This window comes from Panthera pardus, unplaced genomic scaffold (genome assembly GCF_024362965.1).
Source record: "Panthera pardus isolate Hobbes unplaced genomic scaffold, ASM2436296v1 HiC_scaffold_25, whole genome shotgun sequence".
Taxonomy (NCBI): Eukaryota; Metazoa; Chordata; class Mammalia; order Carnivora; family Felidae; genus Panthera; species Panthera pardus.
Window position 1 is genome coordinate 74,377,043 of NW_026526821.1, and position 22,546 is coordinate 74,399,588.

At 38.1% G+C, this 22,546-nt stretch overlaps 1 protein-coding gene across 6 annotated transcripts in view; it reads left to right on the top strand.

Annotated features, from left to right (window-relative positions):
- CCDC85A (coiled-coil domain containing 85A) overlaps positions 1-22,546 on the top strand; it is a 201,478-nt gene that overhangs the window by 145,900 nt on the left and 33,032 nt on the right. For 5 of the 6 annotated variants that reach the window (XM_019426815.2, XM_019426901.2, XM_019426967.2 and 2 more), the window contains exon 3: positions 16,104-16,180. The exons of the other annotated variant lie outside the window; for it this stretch is intronic. In XM_019426815.2, coding sequence (XP_019282360.1) covers positions 16,104-16,180 — 77 coding nt within the window. The remainder of the gene's footprint in view (positions 1-16,103; positions 16,181-22,546) is intronic. 6 annotated transcript variants of the gene reach the window in all.

The following is a 22,546-nucleotide window of genomic DNA, read 5'->3' on the forward strand; positions in this document are numbered from 1 at the left end:
AGAATGTCATTTTATAATACAGTACATAACATTTCTTGGGTAATACACAATCAATCTGAAAATTAGTATAAGCAGAACAGAATTTAATAGATTCATTGTATGGCAAAAGATGAATTTAAAATATCCCTTTGATTGTGGTATGTATAATTTTGGGCTATACAGAGATTGAGAAATCACTATTTGAAGATTACACTTATTTTAGGTATACAAGTTCAATGTACCAACTCATTTTTCATGTACCATAAATATTGATACATAATTCCAGAGTCCATAGGATTTTGGGGACAAGGATGATTCCATTAAAAACAGAGCATTGAGGATTTGGAGGAATGACCAAACTCTTTCCAAATGCCTGTGATTACTTCTGTTAGGTGATTTATATCAAATTATCTCTTGTTATCACCAGGAAGAATGTTAGTAGCAGCTTTGATAGCAGTTACATTAAATTAAGCAGAGTGAACATTTTATTGGATTGTCCAGCTGTTCAGAAGAGGATCCAGGAGAGAGTCAGGAAACAAAAATTAGATATTTACAAGCCAGAAGAAACTGTCCTTAGTGTTTGTCATCATTTTCTTCCAAGACTGAAGATTTCTGAGACTTTGAGTTTAAGAAGTTTGTGAAAGTTTCAAGATTGCATTGTAAATGGCATCTACATGTATTAAGTACACTGATGACTTAGCAGATCCAGGCACTTAGCTTGGGATGATTTGGTGGTTTTGTTGACTGTGAAACTTACTGTCTCCACTTTGGCTAACTCTTATTTACTTGAAGGCATCACCATATGAACCGAAGAGGTGATGCACTTATTTGCAGCTTAGGGAAAATAGCTTTCATTTTGTCAATAAATGCATCAGCTGAGTGACGGTGTAGTGCTTAATTATGATAAGAGAATTTAAATCAGACTGTACTGGTGCTGGCTAAATTCTTTGATAATTGCTTTATTTAGCCTTCACTCTGTGTCTCCACAGGACCTGTGTTCTCCAGCAAAGAGTAGTATTCATGATGCTGCAGATATAAGCTTTGTTGGGGCAGATCTCAGGTGGAGGTCCAGAGTTCACTCACTAGCTTCGTGACTTTGAGGAGTTACTAAACATCATTAAGCCTTTAGTCTTTCATCTCTAAGATGGGGATAATAACACCAGCTTTGTAGTTTTGCCGGAGGATTAAATGCATTAATGCATGTGAAAAATACATACGCCTTTTTAGCAAAGTGTTTGATACATGATAAATCAAGTTAAAGTTATTAGCCATTATTTGTATCATCTGATTTACTTGCTGGACCCAATTGCTTAGTCTGTTGTTGCCTAGCAACTGTTTAGTGAAGACAAAATGATGGAATACTCATGAATCTAGAAGAGCTCAAATGAACTTTGAGGTCAGCAGGAATATTCCTAGCTAGAATGCCATCGCCCTACTGGTCCCTATTTTATTATGGTAAAGTGTATCTAAAGTCAAAAGGACATAAAAAACAGGATGAATATGTTCAAGTTGCTCTGCATTGGTTGTATTCAGTAGGACTTTTGGAATATATTTCCTATATCAATTTTACTTTTGGCAGAAAAAATTGTTATCTGAAGTTTATCTAGAATACTATCATTTTATTTAGACTAAGTAGTGCTTTTATAGTTTTTTGACTCCCTGTTTTTGCACGCATTCAGTATTTTGTTCTCATCAATGGCATCAACGAATATTCCATTATGTGAAGATGGTTTTTTCTTAACCTGCTGATTTTCTTTAGTAGAAGGAGTTTTTAAGTATACAGAGTTAGAATTGAAATCTGTAAGGAGGTATTCTTAAAGAATAGTATTTGAAAATGTAAACAAGCCTCAAATAAACATGTGTAGCTGCCATAATCAGAACTGGTATGCATCTATCACATGGGTGTGCTTTGTTCCATTTCTCGGAATATTACAACATTGTCAGGATGCCTGGATGTCTTGGTCAGCTAAGTGGCCAGCTCTTTGTTTTGGCTCAGGTCATGATCTCTTATCATGGTTTGTGGGTGGGTTCAAGCCCCGTGTCAGGCTCCATACTGACAGCATGGAGCCTGCTTGGAATTCTCTCTCCCTCTCTCTCTGCCCCTCCACCACTTGTGCACTCTGTGTCTCTCTCTCTCAAAGATAGTAAACTTAAAAAAAAAGAACACTACAACATTGCCTTAAATATTCTCTTCTTCAAGATCTTATGCATGGTAGATATTCCATAAATGTGTATTTAATGAATAAATGAAACAACAGAAATACACATCTACTGTTAGAAATCCTACCTTGTCTGCCTTTAGTGGTTAAACCATTAGTAAGGATTAGTTTTAAATGCTGGATAATTGTTACCTAGGAGTGGTGGGTCTTTTTTTTTTTTTTTTTTTTTTTTTTACCTCTAATCTACTTTCATTTGTTTTGAGCTTTAATCTACCTTTTTTCCCCTCTTTTTTTAAAATTTAAATTTTAGTTAATATACCATGCAATACTGGTTTCAAGAGTAAAATTCAGTGATTCATCCCTTACATACAATACCCAGAAGTCATGATAACAAATACCTTCCTTCATGCCCATGACCAACTAGCCCGTCTCCCACCCACCTCCCTCCGTCAACTCACAGTTTGTTCTCTATCAGTAAGAGTCTTTTGTCCTTTGTTTCCCTCTCTTCCTTACCCCCCCTTCCCGTACATTCATCTGTTTTTTTCTTAAATTCCATATATGAGTGAAATCATATGGTATTTCTCTGATTGACTTATTTCGCTTAGCATAATACATTCTAACTCCATGTCATTGCAAATGGCAAGATTTCATTCTTTTTGATGGCTGGGTAATGTTCCATTGTATAAATATACCACCTCTTCTTTATCTATTCATCAATCAGTGGATATTTGGGCTCTCTCCATAGTTTGGCTATTGTGGATAATGCTGCTATAGACATTGGGGTGCATGTCTGTTCATGGGGTTCAAGTCTGTATTTTTGTAAATACTTAATAGTATTTACTGGATTGCTGGATTATAGGGTAGTTCTATTTTTGGTTTCTTGAAGAACCTCCATACTGTTGTCCAGAGTGGCTGCTCCAGTTTGCATTCCCACCAACAGTGCAAAATTGTTCCCCTTTCTCCGCATCCTCACCAACATCTCTTATTTCCTGAGTTGTTAATTTTAGCTGTTTTGACAAGTATTAGGTGATATCTCATCATGGTTTTGCTTTGTATTTCCCTGATGATGATTGATGTTGAGCATCTTTTCATGTCTGTTAGCCATCTCAATGTCTTCTTTGGAAAAGTGTCTATTCATGTCTTCTGCCCATTTCTTAACTGGGTTGTTTGTTTTTTGGGTGTTGAGTTTCATAAGTTCATTATAGATTTTGGATACTAACCCTTTATCAGATATATCATTTGCAAATATCTTCTCCCATTCCATAGGCTGCCATTTAGTTTTGTTTGTTTCCTTCACTGTGCAGAAACTTTTTATCTTGATGAGGTCCCAATAGTTCATGTTTGCTTTTGTTTCCCTTGCCTTTGGTGATGTGTCTAGTAAGAAGTTGCTCCAGCTGAGGTCAAAGAGGTTGCTGCCTATGTTCTCCTGTAGATTTTGATGGTTTTGTGATTCACATTTAGGTGTTTCATCCACTTTGAATTTATTTTTGTGTATGGTGTAAGAAAGTGGTCCACTTTCATTGTTCTGCATGTTGCTGTCCAGTTTTCCCAGTGCCATTTGCTGAAGAAACGGTCCTTTTTCCTTTAGATATTCTTTAGTAGTTTGTTCAAGATGAGTTGACCATATAGTTGTTGGTCTATTTCTGGGTTTTCTGTTCTGTTCCATTGATTTATGCATCTGTTTTTGTGCCAGAGCTATATTGCCTTGATGACTACAGCTTTGTAATATAGCTTGAGATCTGGAATTGTGGTGCCTCCAGTTTTTTCTTATTCAGGATTGCTTTGACTCTTCGGGGTCTTTTCAATTCCATACAGGTTTTAGGATTGTTTGTTCTAGCTTTGCAAAAAATGCTGGTGGTAATTTGATAGAGATTGCATTAAATGTAAATTGCTTTGGGTAAAATAGACATTTTAACAATGTTTGTTCTTCCAGTCAATGAGCATGGAATGCTTTTCCATTTCTTTGTGTCCTCTTCAATTTCTTTTATAAGTATTCTATAGTTTTCAGACTATCTTTTGTTACGTTTATTCCTAGTTATCTTTTGTTTTTTGGTGCAGTTGCAAATGGGATCGAAGGAATGGTGAGGCTTAAAGAGTCTTAAAGATCATGTTCTTCAATATCTATGTTTGATGAGGGAAAATTAAAATCCTCAGAGCTATCACTCCTAGCCACTGTGCTCTACTTTGCTCCTTCCAAAAATTACTGTGGGAGGGCAAGGGGCCAAGATGGTTAAAAAAAAAAAAATGAGGGGCAGCATGCTAAATGGAGTTGAAGGAGATCAAAAAGAATGTGGGAGGAATGATTTAGGAATCAAACAGAGGTGAGAGTGAAGATGGATAAAGACATTTCCTTAAAATGTACCCATGTGGAAGATCAGGCCATGTCTACCAGGGAGACTGGGTGGTGCTCAGCTTTCTGAGGCAAAGGGCTGGGGAGAGAGGGGGGATTGTGGAGGGGTGTCTGCCCTGTGGCTCTGCCTCTACCAGGCTTCTGTATTCAGACCAGGCTCCAACATTCAGGCTTCCTTTTGACAAGGGCTCTCTGCTATTGACTATCACGTTTATACCAAAACCCCAAGTGTCTTCTTAGAGCTCCAGACTTATGCATTTAAGTACCCACTCTATATTTTACCTAATTTCTGGTTTAAATGTTAAGCCTAACATGAACAAAATAAACTTCTTGATTTAACACCCCAATCGTGTTCCTACTACAGGCAGTCCCATGATTGCCACTGCCATCTCTATTCATGTCAAAACTGTAGCCATGTCTTTGATCCCTTTTTTCCCATAATACCTCACCTCTACTCTATGAGCATGCTGTGTGGCCACCGCCTCTAGGAGACGTGATGAATGCAGCCAGCGCTCTCTGTACCATTGCTATAGCTCATTTGCAACACACAGTCCTCTCCCTACACACCTAGAAGCCCCCTCTGCCATCATTCCACCTTTACCCACATTCTTCTCTTCTCCACAAAGCAGCCAGGAAGATCATCTGAAAGTAAATCAGTTGTGTAACATTATAGTTGCAAAGCTCCTTTCTGTAATGGCTTCTCACTGAAAACAGTACAAAATCCTGACGCACACTGTGCATCCGGTCTCCTTCTATGCCAGCGTGAAACTCTTTCCTCTCCCCTTAGCTTCTTCACCTGGCTTTGGCCAAGCATTCTTTTTGCTTTTGAGTACCTCCAATTCATATCCACTTTGGGACTTTGCAAATTCAAGTTTTAGCTCCGATGCCACAGATATTCTCAGATGATCTAGGTCTAAGCTAAAATGGTGGAGAGTGTCTGGGAGAGCACTGTAGTTTATTTATGTGTCTGTGTATGCAAGTCTGTCTTCCATACTAGAATGTTCATTGAGAGGAGGAACCCTTTTTGTTTGTTTTCAATGAGTGTCTGTAGCACATGAGTGTTTAGCACATAGTTCTCAAATACCAGTTAACTGACTTGTGAATACAAAGAGGTTATTATGCTAATGAAATAAGTCAAAGAAAGACAAACATCATATGATTTCACTCATAGGTGGAATTTAAGAAACAAAACAGATGAACATAGGGGAAGGGAAGGAAAAAATAAGATAAAAAGAGGGAGATAAAGCATAAGAGACTCTTACATACAGAGAACAAAATGAGGGGTGCTGGAGGGGAGGTAGGTGGGGGATGGGTTAAATGGGTGAAGGACATTAAGGGTACTTTTAGGGATGAGCCCTGGGTGTCATATGTAAGAGATGAATCACTGGATTCTACTCCTGAAGCCAAGACTACACTGTATGTTAACTAACTTGAGTTTAAATGAAAAAAAAGTGCTTTTTGATAAATAAACCAAAATAGCTAACATACAAAAAAATGTTCCTAAGTATGTGATCTTTCCAATTTTGTTTATCTAAGCTTTCCATTATCTACCTAGATTCATCCATTATCTGTCTGCATCACTTTGTGCATAGATAATGCTAAAACATGGTGAAAACTTAGCTTTTCTTATGTAAGCCCACTATTCCTTAATTGTCATACTGTGAGTGGTTTTCCCAGCTGTTTCATAGCCAGGGTGGAGAGCATCTATAGGCTAAATGGAATAAAGGTTTTATGAATTCCCAAATGATGGGATCCAAATTAATGATGCTTTGCTGTATAATTTGGTCAAAATTTTATTTTGTTGACAAGTGTGACAGTGGAAACAACCATATATAGGCTTCTAAAAATATCTCAATATACACAAAAAAGGGAAAGTAATTATTTGAAGAGAAAGGAACATTTTTGAGGGTTTTACTGTCTTTTGTAAAAATTTTTTTTTTTACAGATGTACTTCCTTGCGCACGCATTGACAATACTGACAAGATACACTTACAAGGGGAATACATACATTAAAGAAAGTGGTTACATTTATTAAAATGACATTCTTTTTTGTCCTCTGGCATTGGGAAAAGGTGGTTCTTTTCTCTGGGAAATGACAAGATCAGCAGCAACGTAACATGGAAAGTAAGACACGTTTTAACCCTGAATAGCTGTTAAAATGGTACTCATGCTAAACAGCTCTTTAGAGTTTGAAATATTTTCCATGTAGTCCCCATTCCTTTTGCCCAATTTACTGCTATTTACCTTGTACCTCCTTTGTGGGGCTGATGCTTTCAGAGTCAATAGTAAAAGTGAAAATAATTTTAGGGCACAAAAAGTTCCTCTGAGCCAGACTTCAGCTTAGATTACATGTTATCATGTTTTCTATAAATATTTTAAAAGTGTATTTATTTATTTTGAGAGATAGAGAAGGAGGGAGGGAGGGAGGGAGGGAGAGGGGCAGAGAGAGAAAATCCCAAGCAGGTTACTCACTGTCAGCTTGGAGTCTGATGTGGAGCTTAAACTCACAAACCATGAGATCATGAGTGGGGCCGAAACCCAAGAGTCGGACGCTTAACCAGCTGAGCCACCCAGGCGCCCTGCATATTATTCTGTTTTCTAGGAGGAAATCTGACTGCATTTTGAGTTAACTGCTTCAGACTATCCTGGGAGCACAAACTTTGAGTAGCAGCCAGAGTGCTTGGGACCAGAATCATGGGCCATTCATTCATTCATTCATTCTTTCGTTGAGCAATAAGTTATTGAACACCTTGTAGCACATAGCTCTGTGCTAGTCATAAGGCAGCTCAGAAAAGAACTATAAAGGCAAGACTTTGCTACATGAAGCCTCCACCTTCTATTGAGAGAGAAATGGAGGCAGAAACAACCAGGTGCCAATTACCAAGGAATAGGCCAGGTGGATGACAGCAAATATGCAACAAATGCCATTTTCTCCCACTTTAAAGACACTTTCAGTTGGGAAGAGGAGAGACTAGAACAAATTTATGGTGATTATTTTCTGGTAGAAAAGTTAGGGTATAGACCCCTGATAATTTTTTTCTGATTTCTAAATTGACTTATGTACAAATCATCAGGTTTCAATATCCATTTAACTATTTACTCTTTTATAGGAAAAGGATGACAAAATCTGGACTCATTCAAAAAAACACAGCACTCAGATGACACTGGGAAAATAGCACTCATGATGTTTTCTGTCAAAGCGTTCTTGGAAAAAGATGCAGTATTTTCAGCCTTCATTCTAATTGAAATAAGCAGGAGAGCACGTTGCTCTGTTTGCTTTAACTTTGGAATGACAGGTTTTTCCCTTCTCAAAGAAACATAGCCTGTTTTGATATGGACCGCTGCCCACCGCCCTCCTCCCGCTGCTCTCTGACAGCTCGGAGCCCCTCACTCAGGCTCAGCTGACACCTGCTGGTGCCTCCAAAGTATGCGTGCTCCTGCACCCTCAGGATGCCCCTCGCTGGGAGGGGCCAGGAGGAGATGTTCCTGGGAAGGTGCCATTCTAACCAAAGGCAACCTTACTTACTAAAGCAGATTTCCAGCTGAAGGACATTTATATTCTAAGATGTTAGTGGTAGACATGGTCCATTTTTGTACATCCCCACAGCTGTTATTCTGTCTCTCTATTCTTTGTCTCTATCCCCTCTCTTTCCTTTTCTTTCCGTCTTTTTTCTCTTTCCTGTTCTCCCTTCCTCTCCAATCCCCTAACACATGCACGCATACACACACACACACACACACACACACACACACACACACACACACTTTTTTATCTGCCTGATGAAAGCACAGATCCTCTTATTGAAGTTACCCACCAGTGATTTGTTATGACATAATTTGAGAACCCTGCAGAGTTTTCATCCAAAGTTTAGTGTCCTATGGTATGTTTCTCAACATACCATATGTTGTCTCAAATGGCACAACAGAATTGATATCGATTCTGTTTCTGATATTGATTCTGATTTAGTTGATATTAAATACAAATCCTGTCTCTCCTGGAGTGATTGAAAAGTGTAGACCTGTACTATGAAATAATTCCCTTTCAGGGCACTGTCTGCATAACTGGTTGACACAGCCAATAAATATTTATTGGACTAGACACTATTGTAGGCACTTGGAAGGCATCACTCAACACATAAAGGTCCCTATGTGGAGTTTACATTCTGATGGGGAGAGACAGAACTTCTACAAGAGAGATAACATGTGTACAAGTTAAGTTATATGCTAGAAGGTGATGAAGTGTTTGGAAAAATGTCCAACAGGCTTGGGGATCAGGAATGTGGGGTGGAGGTGGGGGCCAGTGGCAGGATTAAATGCGGTGAACTGGGTGAATCACACTGAGAAGCTGAGGTTTGGACAAGACCTATGGGAAGTGAGGAAGTCAGCCAAGCAGCTGTCTGGGGGAAGAGCATTCCAGAAAGTGGGGACAAAATCAAAAGCATGCCTGGGGTGTTCAGGACAGGAAGCTTCATGGCTGGAACAGAGGGTGTACTGGCATGAAGGGGACGGCTCCCAGGTGGCCAGGCCAGATCATGTGGGGCCCTGCTGGACTTCCTAAGGACTTAGCCCTTTTTAAAAAAATATTTATTTATTTTGAGAGAGAGACACACAGAGCGAGGGCAGGGGCGGCGGAAGAGAGAGAATTCCAAGCAGGCCTCGTGTAGTCAGCACAGAGCCCAATGTGGGGCTCAATCCCACAAACCAGGAGATCATGACCTGAGCCAAAATCAAGAGTCAGACGCTTAACTGACTGAGCCATCCAGGCGCCCCTCTAAGGACTTTGCCTTTTATGTGGAGCAAAATGGTGAGTTACTGCAGAGTTTTGAGTAGAGAAAGAAGTGATCAAAGTGGAAGTGACCAGGCTTAGCATTTTGGAAAGAAAACCCTGGCTGCTGTGGGTTGAAAAAGAATTTGAATGAAAATGAACCTGGGAGAGGAGGCAAGAGTAGAAGCAGGAACCTTGCTAAAAGACCACAGTGAGGTTGGGTTTTCAGTCTATTCTGGGGGCAGAGGGGAGGGTAGGGTCAATAGAATTTCTGAATAGGTATGAACTGGGGTGTGTGAGAGCATGGAACCAAACACACTGCAGAGGTTTTTGTCACAGGGAAAGCCTGATGGCCAAAAGGTTTAAGTCTAGGCCTCAGAGGTCAACAGCCAAAAAGAGGACAATGTTTGAAAAACTTAGGCAGTGGAGGAAGGTGACCAAACAAACAGATCCGTCTCCTCGCCTATTACTTCCCCCTTCACAGCCAGGTTCCAGAACAAAGGTCTTCCCAGCCTGGGCCTGTGTACTCAACTTACCTCATGTCTAAAACTTTCTTCTCCAAGGTCTTTGCATACTTGGTTTGTTCACAGGTCCTGGTCCTCAGAGCTCTTCCCAAGCCCTGCTCCCTACCATAGCTGCACATCCCTGAATCTCCCTACACCAGTACTCTGTCTTGTCTTCCTTGCACACGTCTCCTTCACAAAACATCGCGTTTGCTTTTCATTGCCTGTCTTCCCCACCGGAATGCAAACTTCATGAATGCACAGACTCTTCGCACTTTGTCTTGCTGCTGTATCCCCGGTATCTAGGACAGCATCTGGCACAGGCAAACAAGTCTTGATATTGAAGTAACTGAACAAGTCTGTATTAAACCCCTGCAGGGAAGACTACCAGTCACTGTGTAAAGTTTAGGGAATATTTTCGTGTAGCATATTTGGGCAAAAAATGAAAACATGAAATAACATAAGCAAGTAGGTAAAGAGAAGTCACCCAGCACTCAATACATGAATCATTAGCAAATGAGGTGAGAAGAAGTGAAACTAAAAGAGATTCATGGAATGGGAAGAATTTAAAAATTTAGGATTACTGAACTTCAAACAGCCACTTCAAACAGTGGATTTCTAGCCACTGGTAGAAATCTCTGTGGCATCTTACTTTCTCCAAACACCTCCGCTAACATGAAGCCCATTATCATATAAAGCAATATACTCCAATCTTGGGGTATTCTAATAGTTAGAGAGCTACTTTTCATATCATGCACAGAAGAATAAGGAGTGTTGCGCTAGGCAGAGTGGAGTGAGTTATTGCCCAAGGGAAGGTGTCGGAGACTCAGACCTAAGGGAACATGGGGCCATTGAATAACCAGTGACCAAGTTTCTACATGGGAGGAACAGGATAGAAAATATTTCCTATGTCTTTCAGGTTGGCACAAAAGGAAGGGTCTGAGAAGAGTAAAATTAGCTTCATAGGTAACGGAGTAGAGCAAGACGTGACATCATTTTTTACTTCTTTAGGACAATTAAGCCTCCCAATCAAAAAACCAAAGTCCTGTTTCTGCCCATGAATAAGGTAGTCTGAGTGAAATATCCAGACAAATCCAAAAATGCTGATTCCAACAAGATTTTTTAAATAAGAAAAACATCAAATTATAGTGAGAAATGCAGTCACTTATACTTCTGGAGCTAATATGAATTCTAAGTAGGAGGCTGACCTTTGCTTGCCTGAGGAAGAAAGAGAAACACTTCTAGTCAGAACAGTAATAATTTTTTAAAAATATAGTTCTGAAGTAATTTCCTTAAGAATGTGCAAAAGCCTGTGGATGGTGGATTAATTTGGAACTAATCCAAGCAGTGTCTTTAGAAGTTGGGTTTTCTTGGAGAGATTGCCTCCGGATTTGAAATCACGTGGCCGTTTGACTCTCTGGCTGAAAGGGGCTAAGTCTGAGAGAGCCTCTGAGAAGATACCATCTTATCTGCCCATGGTCACAATGGTCTTCCGAGTGTTTTTCCTCCTGTGTGCACTCTTCCAGATGCTATAATTTGTCTTAGAATGGACTATCACTAGATTTTATTTTCTACCCTGAAATTTTGGAGACACAATGGCACTTCATCTAATCAGAACCACTCAGAAGGTTGATAAACCTTAGACCGTAGCAACTACAAACAGTAAACCTTTATGTACAATAATCAGAATAAATCGTGGGTGATTTCAAGGGTGGGTGTTCCCCTAGGGAGAGAAACACTGCTTTAGAAAGCAGGGGGAAATGAGAGGGTTTAACATTTTGATCAGCGTATTTTCAAACTAGAAGACCAGCTACTTTATATGATTGAATGCATTTCAGGCAAAATGAAGTGAAATCAAGTCCAGGATATTGTTCAAGGAAAACACCAACTTATTTTCAGTAAAGATCCATCTAGAATATTTAAAATCAGGAAGAAAAAAAGGAGAACTTGGAATTTATCTATGTAAGAAGCTTGGTATCACTTAACAATTAGAAGATCCAAGATGGCCATCACTGTGATGCCCCAGCAATGGAACAAATTCTTCTGAATGTATTTAATCCCCATTGTTAGGGGCCAAGTTTACTACCCTCTGGGTTTTGTTCTCTTATCTGCCTAATGAGTCAGGGGATCAGGGATAGGCTGAACTTGGAAACCTCTACGGCACATTCCAGTTTGAAAATTGGAACCATTTAGAAGATAAGAATTTGGTGGAAGTTTTGTGACTGTTGACTGGTTCTTACACTTGGTTTATCATGGGAGGTGCTGTGAACTTTTACATGTAGTTTCAAAGAAAAGTAAGATACATGGAAATAAATTGTTTCTGCTTGGAAGTACACCCAAGGTTTACCTGGAGAACATCTAGACAACGTCATAGGGTTTTCACATTGGATATTTGCTTAACCTCGCTTTTCTTGTGTATAGATGTTCTTGGTTTCCCACGGTGCAAAGAGAAAATATCTTTTTTTGGGGGGGGGACGTTGAAAGCAAATCATCATCTGCATAACTGTTTTGATGTTAGCTTTTCATATCCTTGATTGTGGGAAGCAGCTTGGCCTTTCCTCCTTCTCCCCAGTATGTCCCTCTTTCTTCCTCCGTGTGACTCCTTTCTCTCTTCCCTGTTTACAACACTATCATTCTTAGCTTCTGGTCCTTGTCCATCCTGTGGCTACACTTGGATCTCTCTGGCCTGTCAAACTTCCGTTGATGCATTAAGCTCAAGTTTCTCTTTCGTAAGAACTGCAACCAATTTTGATCTCTTTCTGTGTTCATGTTTCACATGATTTAGCACTGAATTTCATATTACCTTACCATTTCCTTTATTTTTCTTTCCCCCCCGCACAAGTGGTTATATACTTTTGAAAGGCAGGATCCTTCCGGAACACATTGTAGATCTGTGTAGAGTATGGCATAGTGCTTGGCTGTTTTTCAGGAGCCTCCTGAGCTCTGAAATCCAAAATGACATTCTGAAATCTAAGTTCTAACAGCCTCAGCCACTGGTATAAAATGTGGGTGATCAATTCAAATTATAGTACCTTCTAATGCAGGGTTGTGTGTGTGTGAGTGTGTGTGTGTGTGTGTGTGTGTGTGTGTGTGTGTGTGTGTGTATACAGGTATCACTTTATAATGGAAAACACCATGAGCCCAGCATAATGTCTAGAGTTGGGGAATCACTATGCTCTCACCTGAAACTAATATAACGTCGTATGTCAACTATACCTCAACTGAAAAGAAAGGAATGCCAATATTTGTCAGATACTTCTCTTAGGTCAACACTCAACTATAGTCCTCATTCCCTGCATGTAATGGAAAACCAGCTTATTTTATAGTTGATGTCATTTTGGAAGTCCCTTGAATGAGGAAGCAAAGGGAAGAAGCAGCCTGGGGAAGGGGTTATAGCAACGCGGCCAAATACATTGTAGCATAAAAGGGGCTTCTTTTCTTTCTTATAAGATTATAGTGTTTTTCCTAGTGCTCAGCTGGAATTGGGATGTAGAATGTGATGTATTTTAAAAGTATGGAGTTTCAAAAAAAAATGGAGTTTCTTATACTCTATCCTATTATGTCTTATTTTTAAAATGTTTACTGTCCCAGTATTTGCTATGTACTAGTAATCAGGTTTGGCTAGCCTATGGAGCAGTAACAAGTAAACCTTGCGATCCTAAAAGCTTAACAAAACGAATGCTTATTTTTCTTTGATGTCACAATGGAAGGATTGGGTAGTTTCTTCAATGGCTTTTTATATAGTGACTTGAGGACCAGAGATGCTCCAGAAAAAAATGTTTGCCTATTCCATTCTCGTTAAGGAACTATGTAATTAGGTTTTTGATGAATGAAAGAACTAACAGCATGAATTCTTTCATTTATGCCTGCACATCAGCTATGCTTCCTTTTCCCCCCGCCCCCATCCCCTGAGGAATTTTCTCATTGTGGTATCCATTCACTGTTAGGTAAAAATTGTAACAGAGACCGCCTGGAACAACAGGGCCTTCTGGAACACAGAACAATGTGGGCATGTAATCCTAAAACAGAATTTGTATTCTGAGAAATGTAGTAAGTCTTGCAATAACTGGCCTTCTCTTCGTCCCAAACCTAGAATAGTGCCTGACACAAATCAGTGACACAGTAAGTATGTGTTGAGTGAATGAACTCCCAACTCTCCTTAGCTTTGCCTTTATCTTATACAGCTAACTTTTGAAGATTATTTTACCTCTCTAAAAATGTTTGCTACCTTTTCCTGTCCCAGCCCATATTTGCAGTGAATGCTTGGAAACAAAGATGTGAACTTCATCTGTTGTAACTTGACATTAAAAATTGGAGTTAAGGACTGTTTTCCAAATTCAGGAATCTACCCTGTTTATTTTGAAGTGAGATGATGAGACATTCATAATATAGGTAGACGCCTAGTGAAGCCATCAAATATGTAAACTGAAAAAACTTAAAAAGAGGAGTAGATTAAAGTGACTGAAGATAGTTACTGAATTAAAATCTATTCAGTGGCATTTTCAAATGTCACCTGAGTCACTCTGTATAGAGTCATTTCAGCTGCTTTGGGGATAGTGCAGTATAGGGACAATAAAGATAAGGTATAAATTATGAACAAAGGAGAAAAGAATTATGCTTGTTCATGGTTTAAGCAGAACATTTCTGAGCAAACTTTCACCTGGATAGCCCTTCTCAAGTGGTTGTTTTTCTAGAGTAGAGAGTGAGGCTTACAAAACTGTGTAAATCAGGCAATTTACATTCATATTTTGATGATCTGCAGATCAGCTATTCATTTGCTAAAGTAGATTCATGAAATCAATATGTTTGTTATTCATTTATGCTTTATGTATTTATTTATTTATTTGCCATTTGGAAGAGTCCATAAAGCAAACATTTAACATTTCATTGATCTAAAGAAATGAGAGCATATTTCTAGGAAATGTCTTCAGTTGCCTTTATCTTGTGTTTCTGTCTTGTGTGAGGGATGCTTAAAGCTAAGTCTTGTCCATCGGTGGAAAATCAGTGGGTTGTTATATTAACATCAGTGATAGCGACTTTCTGCAAATATTTGTGAAAACAGGCATGCTGTAAACCAGTCAGGGATGAGCTTAATTGTTACATTTACAAATTAAAGACTAAGGTTTCTTATGTATTTTAGAAAAATTAAATGCTACCTTACTGCTTTGAAGGTCACAAACATGGAATTGAGTTCATATAACCAATTTCCATATAAAAATTGTAAAGCAGAGTTTCTGTGATGAATTTCAGATCAAGGTATTAATTTGCATCAATATCCATTCCAACTTCAGATTGTTAGGGGCACCAAATATTTACCATTTAAATGCACTACCGTCTTGGTCTTGCTTCTTGCCATTTTATGTTTCTGAAGCTGAAGAACATGCACTGAGGTTTCACATTAACTATGGAAATATGCTGGAGGAAGTCTATCATCAGGTACATTTTACTATACCTGAAATATGTTTGTTCTTGGTTCATGAATCAATGGCTACTCTGTTGCTATATGATCCGCATGAATATTTTTGCTTTAATGAAGAAGAGTTATTGTCAGATTGTTCCTCAGAATGGAACTCCTCTTTCCTTTGCCTGTGAGCCCTTTCCTGAGGTAAAAAGGTAGAAACTTTGGAGTTCACATGGAACAGACTCTAAGCATGATGCTGATTCTTAACTTTCAGTACACACCTGAGCTTATGAAGAAATGAAAACAAGAAGGAGTTTTAAAGTCGGCCCCCCTGGCTTACCTAAAGGTTTGGTGAAAGCTTGGATCTATGCCACATTCTGCCAAACAAAGTCAAAATGTAGCCTCAATTCCACTTAGCCTTTTTGTAGCGGTTCTCTGGATTATAGTCCTAATACCTATAGACTGGTGAGAAGAATAAATGTTGCTCTTAAGACTTGAAGTATTTATTTGGGAAAATGAAGGGAGCTGGGTGTTGGAAATATTTTTTATTTTGTTTTTAATATGACTTGTAATTTATTTTGGTTATAATTAACATTATAAAAAGTCTTACATGGGGGACAGCTCACTGAAAGCTCAAAATGCACAAAGTAAGTAGAAAGGGGAGTAAGTGTCTTCAAGATGTCTAACATTCTGAGGGTTGCACAGTGTACAAAAGCCTGCCATCTCACCGCCTATAACTTCCCCTAACTGTCCTTAACGTTGCACAATCGTTCGAAGTGCTCGTGGTTTCAATGGCTTGTGTTCCTGTTTTTCTCGGGAGAAATCTTTTTTTTTTTTTAAACTATGCAGTCACTGCCTCATGTGAATAAATCGAACCAGAAATATCCTGACAGTGCACCAAACAAGACCTGTGTGTATAATGTGAGTTCTTTCTTTTTAATTTTAGAATCAACCTTGTCCTATGTTAGGCAGCTGGAGGCAAGAGTAAGACAGCTGGAGGAAGAAAATCGCATGCTGCCCCAGGTGGGTGACTTCCAGTAGCTCGTAGCTAGTCAGTGTCATTTGAGTTGTAGCATTTTATCTGGAATTTAAAGTCTCAATTACATTCTTTCCTTTAAATGATAGAAATCATTTTGTAAATCGTCATTCATCAATGTAGAGTGTGATTGCTTTCCATAATGACCATCATATTCTCTGGATTCTTAAGTGTGATACCAAAGGATGCAGATGTCTGAAAAAAAGAATGCAAAGTAACTTTGAAAGAAGAAAATGAAGAGAAGTAGAAAATGCTTGCATAGGACTATTCAGATACCTCATGCACGTAGTTGGTGAATATAGGGAAGGGACTCTTACTTAAATAAAAAAATTTGCTAATTTATGAGCTAAGGGAAGCTGCAGGTAGTTTAAAGATTTCACATTTTAATTAAATTAGTACTTGCTAAAATTCTTCATGATATGATTAAACTCTTTGAGTGCAACAATGCAATGACAGTAATTGACAGTTTTACTTTGGGGCTTACTTTGTTTCCCCTGGTGAATATAAAGTGGTACTTTTTCTGGGATTTAATGCCTTGCCATATATTTTACTTATAAAATTATTTCTATGGGCTGAAGTATCTTGGTGAGAATGATGTCGGTTGAGGCGGTGGTTCTTGGGAAATTTTGAGGAGTTGAGCAAATCTCCTGAATCTAGGTTGATTTTCTTTACAGACATGTAGGCAGTAATCTAATATTTTATAAAAGGCGTTTTCTAAGCATTTAGTCGCTAGTGTTCTTTCCACATCCTGGTGATTATTTCTATCTCATAAGTGACTAAGGGAAAATTAAACCCTAAAAAAACTAAGTAAATAGTAGTTTAAATGAAAAAACAGAGACTGGTTATAATTCAGGAGAAGATACATAAACATTAATGCTTTGCGAAGATATTTTAAATCTTATTTTGTTTTTAAACCACTTTTGCTCATTAATGATGATTTGGTCTGTCAGGTACTGCATGTAAGAATGCCTTTCTCTTTCTTCCACTGGCCAGCCATCTGGCTACAAATTATGAGATTAAATGAAATGAATCTACTTCTCTCCCATCTCGTATGTCAATTGAGACATATGTCAATACTCGTGTTGACAGAAGGGATTATTTGCATCATAAAATAAGATACTGCTGGTAGTTTTCTCTTTGCTCTTCTCTACTTTCCATTTTTAAAATTTCCTTTGCCATTTGTTCTTTTATATTGGATTCACAGTATGACGCCAGGGCCTTTGACTGAAAACATCTAACTTCTTTCTGTTCCAAGAAACTTAAAAATATAATTAGTTTATTGTGAGTGTTCTATATGGTTATACCATCTCTGAGGCAACTGGGAATGTAAATGAAAAGAGGGGGAAAAGAAAAAGATCTGTGTCTTAGTTTCTCTCTGAGTGAGAACTGAGGCTCATGTCAAACATTGAAATGCTAGCATGTGTGCTATCTTATTTAAGAAGAGGCACAACAAATATGAAAATGATTGCAAGATTGATTTTTAAAAATCTGTGAAACTATTAGAGGTCTTGAAGAGAAATCAGAAGAGTCTTCAGCTGTACTTATTATATCAGGTATATACATATTTAAATACATAGTACTTGCATAGTTCAGAAGTAGAAGAAATTCAGCAACTTTTCAGTGTCAAAACATGTGTTTTTAAATGTATTGCTATTTTCTATGAAAAAAAGGTTTTTTCTTTATTCTCCATAAGAAATGGCTAGGAAAGACGATGTTAAGATGTCATTGATGTGGGATGCACCATTATCATATGTGGCACTAAGAAAGAAAAAAGATGTTGTCAATTACACCATGTCAGATTCTTGCTGATTTCAGAGATGTCAAAATGGAAAGACAATGCTTTATAATTAAACGGCTCTTTACATGTCCATTGTACTTTAATGGAAAGAAAATCCATTGTTTGAAATATGCAAAGAATGCAGTTCAAAAACAAGATTTCTGTTAAACTTGTGTATCTGAGAGTGTTGCCTTCATTTGTAGCTAAGATAGATATGATAGGACCACCAGTTGCAAGTACTTGTATAAATACAACTGAAATGAGCAGACAATGGAGGAGATGTGAGGACGGAAAACAGCGAAAGAATCTCAGAGCAGTGAGAATCCTATACTTGTGGCAGGCTAAGATTTGGATGGGATAACACAAAGGCATATACAACTTATTCTTGGATGTTATTGGTACTATTACAAACAATTACGTGATTTCACTGCAGAAACTGTTTCTGACTGCATGATGTTAGCTGCTTTGCAAGGTCAATTCAATGTGACAAGCTGACATCCCTGCATAAATTAGTCTCAGCACTTGATCTGAGTCTGAACACTTGATTTTTCCATTGTAAGAACTTGCTCCCTGTGCCTTTATTAGATGGTATTCTTTTTTTACTATCAAGCTCATAAAAAATATATCCTCTTGACTTTAGATAAACAGGAGTAAGAACATAGCTGGCAATTGGAATTCCAAGTGTATCGGATACCTTTTGTGGCTGTGACCAGATTCTTTGCTGATAGTTGAGTGTTTAGACTAATTATGTACAGCATTTTCCTGGAGGAAGAAATCTCCTTGATGCTTATTTTATTCTTTATATAAAATTGTATGTAATTAGCTGAGAGTCACAACTTCACCCTACCAATACATATTTAAAAGTCAACAAGATGAGTGTAATAAGTGCTTATGGATTTCTCTCTGGTTAGATGCAAAGCCTTCAATTTCTTAATTTATAAATGACACAGTTCCTCCTAGCTTCTCATAGGCCTAAGTATAAATAAAGCTTGGGCCCGGTTTTGTATCCAAGCCAAGTTACCAAGTCCCAGACTGAAGGTTTTTTTTATTCCAGAGAAAATAGAAAAATGCAGTGAAGATAGAATCAGTTCTATCCAGTGGTGAAGAGGAACCACAGAAGGTGTGGTTGGAATATTAGTACAGACACCATGTGAGCATGTAGCTCTTTGCTCTGCATGGTTTCTACAATATCTCATGAGAATCACTGAGCAAAATCTAGTTAGTGAACACAATATTTCAAAGGAATCATAAAGTAATAACAGTCTTACTATTTTCAGAAAATGCAGTATTATTTGCTAGGTATTACTTGAAAAGAAAATGTCTTTAAGTCTTTATTTTGGTAGGAAGACAATGTGAAATCTACCCTCTTAATAGCTTTTAAATGTATAACAATTATTTATAGGCATGATGATATACGTTAGATCTCTAGAACTTAATTCATCCTCCATATCTGATGATATTTTTTACACAGTGATTAGTAACACCCCATCGCCCCTTCCCCTCCACCTCTCGCCACTGCCATTCTATTCTTTGCTTTTATGAGTTTGAGTATTTTAAATAACTCATGTAAGTGGAATCATGTGGTATTTGTTCCTTTCATGACTGTCTTATTTCACTTGGCATATTACCAAGTGATCATTACCATATGATCCAGCAGTCCCCCTTCTGGATATTTACCCAAGAGAATTGAAGTCAGGATCTCAAAGACATATTAGCACTCTTATGTTCATTGCAGTGCTGTTCACAGAAGCCAAGGTATAGAAGCAACCTAAATGTCCATCCAGAGATGGATAAAGAAAATGTAGTATATACATATAATGGAATATCATTCCATTAAAAAAAGAAGGAAATCTTGCCATATGTGACAACATGTGTGAATCTTAAAAATGTTTTTTTTGAAAGTTGGTATAAATGATCATTAAAGATCACCTGAATTTGGGATATTCTTCCTTGAACAAATAAACTAATGTGAACATTTTTTTACTGGTTACATATAAAAACTATAGGGTTGCAACTAACCTCTCATAATACACAGAATGCTACTGCTTAGACTGGTCTATGATCTCCACTGGGAACATATTTAATATGATATAAACCCATATGAAGATTGTGTATTAAATAAGAGTAACTGCTGTCTATGAACTTTTATTAATAACTTTTAAATCTAATGAGGTAGAGTCACCCACATGACATAGATAGATATTTACACATGAAATACCCCATGTAGTATAAAGTAGTTGTAAGGACTTTTATATCAAATTTAAAAGGAACATACCTATTTTGCATATGGACATTGATACATAAACACAAACTTTGTGTGGATAAAAAAAATCCTAGATTTTCAAAGCTGGATAGAACCTAATATATCATATTGGACAACCCCATTTTTTAAGTAAAGCATACAAGAGCCACAGAATGTTAGGAGTACTTGATCAGACAGCTATTAAAGGATGGACTCAAGCTAAGATGTAGGCCAATTCAGTGTTTTTTCTAGCATATACGTAGCACCTCCTTTAATCATTTAATGCAATGAATGGCATCCAGTGTAATTAAGCTGCTAAATCTGTTTTTGTCTTATCGTCAAATTCTTCTTTTAAACACTTTAAAATTAATGTTGGATTTGCTTAGCCATCTAAGATTTATTAGACACTTTATTCCTGACTTAAGGTAAATATTCTTCTTAAAGTCATGGATGGTATCCATCATAAATGGAAAAAAAAAAGGTGTTTTACAGAGTCTTCTCCTCCCTGACACGTTTCCAAAATACTTCAGAATCGTAGTTTTGTACAGACATACCCACCCATACCTGTGTGAGAGATTCATACGTAACAGAGTGTGATCAGAGAGGGCCTTTCTGTTCAGAGTGAAATGGAGCTAGGTGGGTAGGGGAACAAAGAATTCTAGTAGTGGTTTTGAAGGTACCCACGAAATTTATTATTTTAGCTCAAATTCAAAAATCTTGCTTGGATCTCTCATTCCATTGTCCTTGATGGTCATAAGGATTTTTAATCCAGACCCAGCTAATATATTTATGTGCTATATCTGCAATGAGGTCTACTCAGCCAGAAAATATCTTCAAGTGAATGGTAGAGAACACCTATCTGATGATTTTTTTTAATTTTTTTTCAATGTTTATTTATTTTTGAGAGACAGAGAGAGACAGAGCATGAGCAGGGGAAGGGCAGAGAGAGAGGGAGACACAGAATCTGAAGCAGGCTCCAGGCTCTGAGCCGTCAGCACAGAGCCTGATGCGGGGCTTGAACTCATGAACAATGAGATCATGACCTGAGCCAAATCGGACACTTAACTGACTGAGCCACCCAGGTGCCCCTCTGATGATTTTATTATAAATAAAACTGTCTTTTGAAGAAATCAGTCCATATTCAGATATAACCAGGTAAAAATTATTATTTATTATTTTTTAAACTCTTCTCACCTATTTTGTGGATGTAGCATGGATTTTGCATCAAGAAGGGACAAGAAACCAGCAGTTTGCTGTGATTCTAAAGTCAATTAAGTACATTTGTGAAAAATCCTACTGGGAAATCTGTTCTTTTTCATCAAATGCTTTGGCACCAACGTCTACCTGGAAAGCACTCTGCATCCTTTGTGCCCCAGAGTTCCTCAGTAAAACAAATTGCCCACCTCTTGAGACTAACTTTTGACAGATTTTCTAGAATCAGTAAAGGCGCCCTGACGTGTCTAATGTCCGATGACTGTCCGTGTGCTATGTGTTCAGCAACTGTTTTGAAAGGCGTGGCAACTCGGATCACCACTGTGTGGGCTCCTTTCAGCAAGTGTTTCTATTTCTGTTGTGCTAGCACACACAGAAGAGTCTAATTTTAGGACTGGAAATGAAAAATCTTCTCGTGTAATTTGGTTACAGTGTGGCTTCACAATGCAATGCATTGGGAAGGAGGCAGGGCCGTTTGCAGAGCAATTTCTGAACAAAGGAAAAGAATCTGTCACCATGGCCAGAAGTGCTGAGGAGGGCTCTAAAGAAATTGAGCTTGTCACTTCCATGGCAACACGATCCAGGTCCAGCATCACATCCCCGAAAAGTTCCCTCACCTGTGTGCCAATGCAGAGGACCAGTGTCCTGGACAGAAATGAAGATTCTTCTTGACACAGAGATTTCCCTCATAAGCTTTTCCTTTTTCTTGCCATGGAGATATTTATTTTGTTGCTCTCTCTCTTTTTCACATTTTCTAACTCTGTTTTTCAAGTCATTTTTGTCTTCTAGAGCCATAAATATCTGGCTCTTCTAGGGTTTGGAGTTGTTCTGACAAAAAAAAAAAAAAATAGCCACGACTGCACGAAAAACAGGCTTTGACAGAATAGTGCTTTACAGGTGCTTAAAGCAAGTGGTGCTCCTGTTCTTCCATTGCTACTTGCATGGAAATTACCATTCTGACACTCCTGAGGAGTAATTTGTGCAAAAAAAATTTTTTTTCTTAGATACAACTGTACGTTGTTACACAACCAGAGGTGAATCTGGATGCTACTGATAGAAGAAATTAGTTAAATCCATTAAGGCTTGGTTGCTGCTGGAGTCCTATTTGGGAAAAAATGGACT